Consider the following 12,160-nt stretch of genomic DNA (forward strand, 5'->3'; position numbering starts at 1 on the left):
TCTGCTCTTGTGCTTTTATTTAGCTTCATTAGGTTAACTTTATTTTATTTTAGATTTATTTATTTAGTTGCCCTCCTGCACACTGCTGTTTTTGTTAACTTCTCCTTCAGCCCAAAGATGAGCACTTCCCTCAGAGACACCTTTGTTTTTTCATTCTCTGCCTTCAGATCTATTGAGCTTTCTCCTCCTGGCCTGCTCACTTACCATGGTAGCCCTCTTGTTCTCAAATCCCAGTCTAACGCAGCTGGCTCAATTCCCTGTTTTTGAACATCTTTCAAGCTGATTTAATCAACTCTGTTGTTCTCTCTGGAAAACTTCTTTCTGGAGTTGTGTTTCTCTGTGATTAGTGATGCTGATCTCACCAAACTTTCCCTGGAGCATCTTTGCAGCACATCTCTGCTCATCATCTTCCCTCTCTTTTATTGACTCTCTGTGCTGCCTGTCCAGGTTTCTACATGTCGTGTCACCATGATACAAACAGCTGTGGTGACAGTTGCATAACTGCAAGTGTTGAGTGAAAAGGCATTCATAAGCATCATGCAGTACAGAATATCCTAATGCCTTTCATGAACTTTCCATAGGTTTGTCTAACTCTGAATGGCTTTTAGATGTCAACAATTAAGGCATATTTAAAGCAGTAGTAATTTGCTTGCATGATTAAATATTGTTTCTGAAGATAAGATTTTCCCCTCTGCTAGATATATTTGAAATTTAATCTTATGAATTTCTGAATTTGTAGGATCAAGTATATAGCATTATAGTAAATACAGCATATTTATTAGAAGCAGGGATCCTGGAAATGTTTTCTTCTTTGTTTGATTTTTTGAGTACAGGAGGGCTCGATGATCTCAGATCAAAGAATTGGATAAATCTTGCCTCAGGCTCATATTCTTTGTTAGGTCATTCAGTTGTGACAAATCATGCAAGAGAAACATGTCCAGATTTGTCTGAAAGTGTCTACTGTTAAATTAAAAAGCCTCTCTGTAACAGATCACCTTTGCAAGAGAAGTGTGTATATATCCTTGGCTATTGTTTAAGTCCATCAGTTGACAAAATACATATCTTCATATATAATACACATCTGTTTTACCCAGGGCTGTGGCAAGGAAATTGCAATTTATTTTTTTTTTCTATATCAGTGCTACTCAGCAGCTTGCCTAGGATGCTGTTAAACTGGGCACTCTTCCAGGACATTTTCCTCACACTGTCATCTTCCCTAAAATATACTGTGAGAATTAAAGTTAGAGAAAAAATATATTTCTTTATATTATTATGAAAATCTTGCCATATAAAAAGTATTTACTTACCTCAGGAGTCAAGCTCTTCCAGCAAATAAATCCTCTTTGTGACACAAACAAATGAAAAATATTGCCAGGGCAGCCCTGGCTTCTCCAGTGTCACAGGACAGTAATGAAATGCATCCCTTGGTACTTTTTATTTGAAGTGGGGGTAACATAAATCCTTTATCATATCAAGGTTATTTTGAACAGAACCAGTAGCGAGATAAGATCATTTAATGAACTTTGCAGCCCCCTGCCTGAGATGACCATGAAACACAGGCCTCCTTGAAAGCATGCATCCCTCCCACACTTACAGATACCTCAGAGAGCATGACTTGGCAAGTGCTGAGAATTATTTTTTAAAATGCGTGCTATCATTATCCATTTTAATACTCCTATGAAGCTTGAAAAATTCCACGCTTACTATCTTAGCTGCAATGGAGATTGAAGTGAGGTGACAAATCACTCTTGGTTTTGCATTACAGGGTGACTTATAGAAGTGCACAGTACTTTGGAGCTGTTAATCTAAGGATGTATGCTTGATTATGACCTATCATGCAATCTGTTCTCTTTGAGGTAATAGTCATAGGAATGGTCTGTTTGGTTAACATTAGCTGACAAAATGTATTAAACCAGCACTAGTTTTATCATTTGAAGCTGTTAGAACTCTATTAGATATGAGCACTTACATAATCACATTTCATTTTCTGAGGAAAATATTTTGTAGATTTGGTTGGTGACAGATGTATGAGCTGATCTCAGTTTTCATTACATTCATCTGCACTGGTAATAGACCGTATGTGAATGCTGGTTTTAGTAGTGTTTATAGCATGGCTGAGTATTTTAACTTTCCTGTGTTGTCATTTTTCAGACACCAAGCAGCAAAAGCAGAAGCTATGAGATGGATGCTTTGTGTAGTTCATATTCACTTAATTTTATTCTGTAGTCTGTTTTACAGCAGAAAATACTGAGCAAAACCTGACAGCTGCAGATTTTTCTGTAAAGGAGAATTCCATCTCATACTAAGCATTGGTCAGTTTGTTTAACTTGTCAAAAATATTAAAGTATGAGCTTTTTTCAACACATTATATCACCTTGAATCACGTGAAATGACAGAAATTAGCCCTCTTGTTGGAATATATGATAATAACAAAGGTCCATGCTCTCCGTGACTATTTGGTTAATATTAAAATAATACACTATTGCAAAACAGGTGTGTGTCCTGACTGAATACAACAGTGATGCTAACCACCATGGTGCTGGAGAGCCCATAATTTCTTCCTTGCCGTGTGACTCACAGCTTCAACAACTTCACAATGTATTAGAAATTAGAACTTTGTTTTGAATGTTATAATGTGGGCAACTCCTAAACATTTACAAGCATCTGCATTCATAAGGTGACTTCAGTGTTGAGTCTCCATCAGCTGTAATGATATTTCAGCAGTTGTGCAGATAAGATGCTTTGTAAAGCATGCCAACTTGTGATAAACATCATAAACACTTAGGTCATCTGCAGCAGATTTGATACATCTTACATGATACACAGTACTGATTGAATTTACAGTGAACAATAAATAGATCTGGGCATTCACAGTGACACCTTATACAAAATAAACATCCAGTATGTACAAATTCTGAACAGAACAAGTGCTCTGCTGGGCTATCCACATCTGAAGAAGAAACTGGGTGAGAGGTGACTGAACAGATGACCTCAAAAGCATTGCAACTGTTAAGTACAATTTTATGCAGTAAAAATTATTTAAGAAATTCTCAGGTGCACCTCTGTCTTTGTTTACTTCACAAAGAAACTTTGTCAAGCCTGTTTACCATAACCTGCCATATGCCAGTATTCATCTCTAGTCTGCAGAAGTACTTACAAGCTCCTTCTTAATGACGTTTGCAGAGACTTCAGAAGTATCAGTAAAATGACTGACAAAGAGCAAATCTCCAGAGCACCTGGCATGTTAATTTTCTGTAGTGATCAAATTCTTCCTCTGTGTTCTGAGTGTACTCTTGGATTGTGTGGGAGAGGTGGAAATAAAACTCTTCCATTACACTTTCATTAGTAAATGCAGTACATTTTGGCCCTAATTTGTTGACATGGCTCCTTCATTTTCTGTGTGTTTTTAAGACCCTGTGCTGAAGAGGAGAAAGAAGAGGACTTTATAAAAAATCTACAAGAACTTTCAAATTCATGAACTTCTCATGCTCTTTTCTCTTTGATGTTAGAGAAAATGAACTCCAGTGAGGTAAAATTTTAAAGCATACACTGTACCCACTGTTGTTGGGCAGCCTTTTTATTTATTCACTGCATATAGTATTCACATCCTTCTCATTACTGATTGATTCAGTGACAGTTAGAAATTTGAAAGGAGGGATTTCTGTCACTTTGTGTGCCTTGTCCGCCTGGTCTAGGCTCAACACTGGCCACAGTAGTTTTGACAGTACTCCCCAGCCTTCACAAATTCTGGAAGGAAGCAGACAACTCATAGCATAGGTAAAAACCTGATCAGTTTAAGCGGGTGTTTTCCCATGGAAGTTGGTTGTTAACTTTTTTGATGCTTCTGTAAATATTTGTAGCGTAACATTTTTAAAATCAGTCCTTTAAAGGACATCAGACAGAAGACCCAATTTGGGTCCTTCAGTGAGTTCAGTACACCCCAGAGAGAAAACAGGTAGGGGTTCCTCGATGGACTGGTCCAGTAGATGATGCCAGATGCCTGCTTGGAGTGCCGGTGTTTCCCTACATTGATTTGAACCCGGTAATCCCTCAATGTAACTTCTGAAAGAGCAGCTGGAAAGAATTCGGCTTAGATGTTTCTAGCCCTTCCTGCTGGGTATGATACTGAAGGTTTGATTACCGTTTATGGAAAACATTGGCTTGTCTGGACAACCAAACAAGTCAGTTAACTTCACTGAAATTTTCAGAACCTGTTTTCTTCTCTTGAGATGAACCTTGGATTGGGAAGTGGGAAAGCAGCAGGTTCTTTTAAAATAACAGAAAAAAATGAGGATTAGGTAGATGCTGGAATTTCACCTTGCACACAAGAACACAGCTTAACTATGTTGAATCTTACCTCTGAGTGCATTCTGGATGGTGCATGAGTCATGTCATCCATGCCTACGACACACAGTTGTTTTCTTTATAATGCCTCCTTTAGGATGATCACAAAGCCACTAAAACAGCAGACTGAAGAACTTACATGTTTTGTTAATCGAATGATACTTCTCTGAAGATCACTTACATGACATTTGAAACATTTATGGAGGTTGGTTAGTGTTTCTTTGCAATTGTGCTACTGTCTTTACAACATAGATGAGAAAAATAAATACAGAATCATTTAGGATAGAAAAGACCTTCAAGATCATAAAGTGCTCTGCTTGTGGAAGATAAGATCTAATATTTTTTAGTACTTCGCTAGTTGCTTGCTTGAAGCTTTTTTTTGTGATTCTATTTTTCCAGGAACATAAAGTTTTCAAGCAGTTTAAATCTCATTAGGCTGAAATTTACACACTGGAGGTGTTAAACTGATGCTTTCTCATGGAACTATAATTAGCTTGGCTTCTTGCACTACAGGGAGAGTCTGCTATAAAGAAAGAAAAAGACTGCTGGTGTCACCTTCTCTTTCTCTGCGTTTCCGTGAGTTTGAAACTACCCAAAGTCCACATCAAATGAACTTCCTCAGGAACTTGTCCAGAAAGTTTTCTATGATGATGAGTTGAATTTGCCTGCAAATCTGGCCTGGATGTTCTTATGTTTTGCTATGGTATCAGAATTAGAGACTCAATTGCTCCAGACACCCTCAGGCATCAATTTAATGAGCAGAGGAAAGAGGGTTTTGAAGTTATGTTAAAATCAACCATTGCAGAGTATGTTTTAGTGCACACACTCTTTGAGCTAGGGATGAGGCTGTTCTAACTCCCTTTATGTTTTATTCATAGAGAGCTAATAGGATCTTGGTCTTCTGCATCTTTTCATACATAGCTGCATTATGCATCTTATATAGCCAAATTTTTAAAGCTAGAATTAAGCGAAGATTAATGGGATGAATTGGGAATGCTGGAGACTTCAAGTTTGCTTCAAGAAAATTCAAGATGCCTGCAGGAACCTTGTTGTTAGCATTAATTTCCAAGAGATAATGTCAGTTATTTCAACCACAGCAAACTGGAGAGATAAGATGGTATATGAATTTCACATCTGTTTATCTTCTTTTCATATTAATCAGAACTTAAGAGTCCAACACTTCCACATTTATGACAGATAAAAATATTACTTCATTGCTTTCTTTAAGGATGCTCAAATATTTCTCTAAATCATCTTTCGGTGATTTTTCAAATCTGTTTTGGGAAAGTAAGATAGGAGGATAGTTAAGGCCCCTAAGGAATCATTCTTGCTTTCTAAAAAATTAAAGCTAACAATCTTGAATAAATCTGTAGTTGAAGTCCCAATGAAAAGTAACACAGAGATGCTATATCTTTAGCTTAGCTTAATTAGAACTAATTTAGCTCAATTAAAATATTTAAATGTAAGTATTTATATCTACTTACTTTCCTTCTATAGTGTACAAACAGGAAAGGCTCTGGCTGAATTACTGCCTCGAGACACATCTGTGCTGTCTTGCAATGATTTACTGTGACCAATTAACCAAACTGAGAAACACCTTGCATTTTGTTGCTTGGCTCCTGTTAAGACTGCACCAGTTAGCATTAGAAAGGCAGCCCTGCCTATTTAGGCTGGACCTGAGACCTTGAGGAACATGAATGTGAGATCTGAGGACCCATTTACCTCTCATGTGTGCTTCCTGGGGAGAAATTTTATTTTAACTCTTGCACTCAATCTGGTAATGTAAAGAAGCATCAGATGTTCAAGATTGTCACCACCATGTTTCTTGTAAACACTTGTGACCCAATCTGATCATTAACTCTTAGAATCTGTCATTAAAAAGCCTCTGACTAAAAGAGTCCCCAGTGAGCAAAGATCCCAGACAAGATTACATAAGTATCAGGTATGTGTTAAGTAAAATTTAAGTCATGACAGACTATGATCACATATTTACAAGAGAACTGTGAGTGGCCTGGGCCATTATGCAATAGCAGACATGGGCGTCCTGAAAGCTGCAAAGCTCCTTTAGTTGCAAGATCTGATATATGAAAATTGTTTGAAGACACAGATCTGTAAGCTATGAAACATCCAAATCTGAAGGAGGATAAAAATATATGGAAATAAATAAAAAAGAAATATTTTACTGTTTCCTTTCCTACCACAGATTAATTTAGATGAATGCATTTCAATTGTGAATGCTTTGGGCAATTAGACCACTTGGGTCATTTTCTGAATATGAGTTTAAATGCTAATATTGCATTCAAGAGTTGAAATTTTGCCTATAATTCTTGAAAGAGGATCACTGTGATTCAAATGAACAAAAACCGAAAATAAAACGTATTGGCAAAGAAATTTTTTTCTGAAAAGGAGCAGAATAAATTATTTCCTTACCTGTTTTTTGCACATAAATTGCTGATGAAATTTTAAAATGTTTAATATGAGGTACCATTATATCCCTTGCAAGTAGAAGAACGCTCATAACATGGATTATGTGATGCCTTAAACATAAAGGTAAAATTCCTTTAGAATCAATTTATTACATACTGAAGTCGTTCTGGAGTTGAATTATCCAGAAAATAGTCTTAGGTAAGCAGGCATTTAAAAATTCTTCTTGAAGAAAATTGAAGATCAACATGCTCTGAAGATTCTTCAGAATCGAATCAGTGTGTAGGAATGGCTTCAAAGAACATCCTCAGGCTCTTTTGAACTCTGCACTCTGGACTACCATGTTGGCTCTTTTCCTAGTCAGTGTGTACACAGAAGTGTTAGTAGAAAGATCTGAATGGTGATCACAAAAGGACCTTTTCCTGACCTGTATCTCTTTCCCTTTTGTGATGTTACTCTGCAGCTGAGCATCTTGCTGTCTGCATAGTGGAGATTAAGTCTTAATGCTTGGATTCCAGTCCAGATATGGGGAAAAGCCACCAGGATGTGGGCCAATAACATGTCTGACAAAAGAAATGAATCAGCAGCCATTTATTACTCAACTTATTAATCTGGCAATCTTGATAGATCCCATCTAACAATAATATTGAACTTGTGGCTGAGAAGGCCAATGGTATCCTGGGGTGCATTAAGAAGACCATAGCCTTGATCTGCTGTTCAAGGAATGTGATCCTCCTGCTCAACTCTGCCCTGGTGAGGCCATGTCTATATTACTGGGTCCAGTTCTAGGTTCCCTAGTTCAAGGCAGACAGGAAACTTCTAGAAAGAATCCAGTGGAAGGCTACACAGATGATTAAGAGCTGAGAGCATCTCTTGTAAGAGGAAAGGCTGGGAGACTTGGAACTGTTCAGTCTGAAGAAAAAAAAAAAGAAGGGAGATCTTATCAATGCCTATAAATATGTGAGGGCAAGAGTCAAGTGGACAGGACTCTTCACTGTTGTCCACTGACAGTTCAAAGGACAACAGGCACAAGCTAGAACACAGAAAGTTTCATACAAACTTGCTTTCTTTTAAAAGCTTCTTTATTTTAACTGTGATAGAACACTGGGATAGGTTACCCAGAATGATTGCAGAATAGAATATCTGGAGATATTCTAAGTCTGCCTGGGCATTTGCCTGTGTAATTTATTCCAGCAAACCTGCTTTCAAAGGAGTCTGGATTAGATGATCTCTGGAGGTCCCTTCCAACCTCTACAATTCTGATTCTCTGATTCTTCTGCAAAGTTTGCAGAAGAATTGATAATTTCAGTAGCTGAACTAGCAAAAGTAGAAAATTTCAGGTATACTAAGCTTATTTATATCTGAAACATGACATTGAAATCGCAAGAAATGATGCTTTTCACTGTCATGTCACTTTTCATCAGGACATAATAGTACCTCACCTTACAATATAAAAGGTGTTTTCTGCTCTGCTCCATGCTTTTTGTTTTGTTTTGTTTTGTTTTGCCTACAGAAATATCGGTTTCTCTATAGATTAACTGCTCAAGTTTTCTGGTCATATTGTTTTACTTCACTGGGCTGTACCAGTGTACCCTGCTGTCTCGTCATGAGCACCTGTTCTTTTTTCATGTTGTGACACAGTGTCATGCAGACATTGACCTCTTTCCCCAAACCAGCCCTACTGGCAACCGATAGGAGTAGCTTCTCCCACTGGTGGAAAAGGGTCTTAAGACAGGAGCTGGAAAGATTCATTGATAGAGTTTTAAACTAGGTACGAAGGAGGGTGGGGGTGTAACTGGGGTCACTGGAATGGAACCTGTATGTAATGTCCCAGTGCTTGTAGGAGAGGGATATGCTAGTAAGATCCCATAGTCTTGTGTCTTAGTGAAGAAAGAGGACGACTCACCCTTTTGTTGGAAGAACACAAGGGTTGGTGTGACGTTTGTTGTTGTGGTAAAATCTGAGTATGGTTGTGAGGGCATTACGGCTACTGCCACTCAAAAGGAGGCCCAGCTCCTGTGCCTTTACACTAATCCACACAACATGGGTAATAAACAGGAGGAGATGGAGGCCATTGTGTAGTCGGAAAGCTATGATTTAGTCTTCATCACAGAAATGTGGTGGAATGACTCTGTGATTCTGTGATTCTGTGATTTTGTGATTCTGTGATTCTGTGATTCTGTGATTCTGTGATTCTGTGATTCTGTATTCTGTGAATGACTCGCACAGCTGGAGCGCTGTGATAGATGGCTACCAACTTTTCAAAAGAGACAGGCAAGACAGGAAAGGTGGTGGTGTGGCTCTCTATGTTAAGAAATAATGTGAATGTGTGGAAATTAATGATGGTGGTGATGGTTGAGAGCTTATGGGTCAGAGTAAAAGCAAAGGCCAGTAAAACTGACACTATTGTGGCAGTCTGTTACAGACCACCCAACTAGGATGAAGAGGTGAACAAGGCTCTTTATAGACAGTTGGGTGAAGTCTCAAGGTCTCTCTCCTTTGTTCTTGTGGGAGACTTCAACTTCCCAGGCATCTGCTGAATTTATAATATACAGAAGATACGGAACAGTCCTGGAGGTTCCTAAAGTGTATGGGAGATAACTTCCTGACACAGTTGGTGAAGGAGCCAACATTGGGAAGCAAAATGCTCTTTGTTAACACAGAAGATCTTGTGTAAAGGTTGGAGGCTGTCTGGGGCATAGTGATCTTGAGATGCTAGATTTCTTGATCCTTGTTGAACCATGGAAGAGAGTCAGCAGAACTGCCACCTTGGACTTCTGATGGACAGACTTAAACCTCCTTAGGACAATGATTGAGAGAGTCCCTTGGGAGGTAGTTTTGGAGAGCAGTAGTGGGAGACCAGGAAGGCTGAGAATACTTTAGGGAAATAATTTTAAAGGTGCAGGAGTTGACCATCCCCACGTCATGAAAGACAAGCCGATGGGCAAGGAGGCCAGACTGGCTGAACAGAGACCTTTGGCTGGAACTCAGGAACAAAAGGTAAGTTTATAGTCTCTGGAAGAGGGCAAGCTGCTTATGATGATTATGTAGTGAAGCTGGGCAGGAAGAAAATTAGAAAAGCCAAAGCCCACTAGAACCGAACTTGGCCACTGATGTGAAAAACAACAATAAGTATTTCAGTAAGTACATCAACAGCAAGAGGACGCCTAAGGCATAGATTTCCAGGCTTATGGTCGCTGCAGACAACGTTATGCTGGAGAAGTTTATTTTCTATCATGGTAACAACAAAAAAATTTCAACAAGATTATAAATAATATATTCTCATTTTTTACTCCTGCTTAAATCATAAGTGCAGATGATGAAGAGTTCCAAGGAAATATGCTGTAAATCAATCTATGGAGAAGCATAGAGCCTTCAACCAAAATGTAGTCTTACTAACTACAGAATCATCTGTAGCAATAATTGACTATAGCTAAAAAATCCCTTCTTCTAATTTTATGTTTCCATTGATCAGACCAAGGGTGGTGAGTAACGTTTATGTGATTTTGAAGTATGTTGTTTTTTCTGCTTCTCTTTTTTCCAAGGTTACTTCTTAAACCTGTTCTTAAACTGGGAATCTTAAAATTTTACTCAGATTTCTCATTTGATCAACTGGCTATCAGAGCTGATCTTTACCTATGTTTATCAACAGGCTGTTCCTGACACTAAGCCCTGATGGCAACTCGTGATGTCTTTTCTTAACAGAAGGTGTAGAAATCTCAGATCTCTGGAGTTTTAAACTAAATTTGTAGAAGATGGTGGGCTCATTGAAAGATAATTCTCCACTAACGCATATGCCAGCTAAACATGTATAGGGCAGAAAACAATTCTATATTTTGAAAGTGAGCATGAGTTGAAGATGTTTTTTAAAAATCGAGTAACACTTGTGAAATGTCTATGTCCTTGCATGTGTATCTTGATAAAGAGATAAATAAGTAGTAAGGTATCACTGTATCAATGCATGGAAGACTATCTCAGCAGAAGAGATACATGTACGTGCTTTTTACTACTTATTCTTTAACATTGGCAGAGATGTAGCACTGTAAGTCTGTAAAGATTTTGTAGGGTTGGAAAACTGACAGCCAGCATAATCCTGTCATCATGTTACAAAAAGAAAGCAGTTCACTGCCCAGGACATCATAAAAATTTTCCTGACCTTAATGTTTTGGTTTTTCAGGGAACACTGGCATAACTATCACATCGGTCCCTATTTAGTCTTCGTTTCTGAGAGCACTGTTGCTTTTAATAAGTAAATCTCTTTACCCACAGCTTTTTTTCTGAGGTTAGAGCACCATTTTAGTTTGTCTAGCAGCGCTACTCATTACATTCAGGAGCAGCATGACACTGTAAAGGAGACCAGACAACATATATCATAGTACCTGTTTAAATATATTTTGAGTTATTAAAAAAATATTTTTATTTTAGTTAAGATAATCACTTAGGCAAAATAACAAAGTCAGTGCATGAGAGTGTCAAGAAAAAACATTAAATGCTGCAGATGTTTAATTTATCTCTTGGGAATGTTATTTCAAGCATTTGCACATTTTTCTCTTTAGCATCGATCTGCAAGGCTGAACATTTTAATTAATCCATCATCATGTATTTATTTATATTGTTCCTGAATGACGTTATGAAGATATCTGTTTTCTATCTTCATTATATTAAATGTTCCAGAATCCGAAAATCTATACCAAATAATGATTTTTGAAAGCAAATATTTTCAAGTCTTTTTAATATGTGTATCTTGGTGATCTGTCAAACTTTAGTTGCTAGCAGCCTGACAAAGCATATACTCTTGAAAAGTAACAAGTCTCTGTTAATTCTTTTCATCTGCCTATCTGATAAAACTCCTCTAAAATTAGTATTCAGCACCTCAGAATCCATGCATGCAGGGCTGTGTAATTTGTCTTTCTCATACACTTAAACCAGCAAGTGGGTTCCTGAGTCCCTTTGATATAATGATAAGATTAAAGGTAATTATTTTGCTTTCTGTGAGTCTTTGCACAATGAAACAAGAATCACTCCTTTGCCCTGCAGTAGGTCAGATTGTACTTATTTGTTCTCTGCAAGTTTGATTTTAATACGAGTGGAATGGCCATAAGAAAACTACTTGAAAAAATACTGCTTATAAATTTATAATTTACTGCCCATAAATTTAGTTCTGTGATAACCTTTATCTGATTGTATTTTCGTCTCACTGGTCAAAATTTTCTTTCTTTTAATTGCCTGAGAAAAACTATCTCTCACTGATTCTATGCTAAAAAATGAACAGCATTTGTTACGTGCTGGTAGTATATGCAGCCTTAATAAATACAGGGAGCTGTAGAGTTTGTAGCCAAAGAAGTAGATAATAGTATCTTCCTCTTTTGAAGACTGCCTGAAGAAGAAAAGA

General features: G+C 37.6%; 1 protein-coding gene across 1 annotated transcript in view; it reads left to right on the top strand.

Annotated features, from left to right (window-relative positions):
* LRRC2 (leucine rich repeat containing 2) overlaps positions 1–12,160 on the top strand; it is a 210,553-nt gene that overhangs the window by 63,193 nt on the left and 135,200 nt on the right. The window contains 1 exon segment of the mRNA XM_010725844.2: positions 8,612–8,644. Within this exon segment, the coding sequence (XP_010724146.2) occupies positions 8,612–8,644 (33 nt within the window).

The sequence above is a fragment of the Meleagris gallopavo genome, chromosome Z (genome assembly GCF_000146605.3).
Source record: "Meleagris gallopavo isolate NT-WF06-2002-E0010 breed Aviagen turkey brand Nicholas breeding stock chromosome Z, Turkey_5.1, whole genome shotgun sequence".
Lineage (NCBI taxonomy): Eukaryota > Metazoa > Chordata > Aves > Galliformes > Phasianidae > Meleagris > Meleagris gallopavo.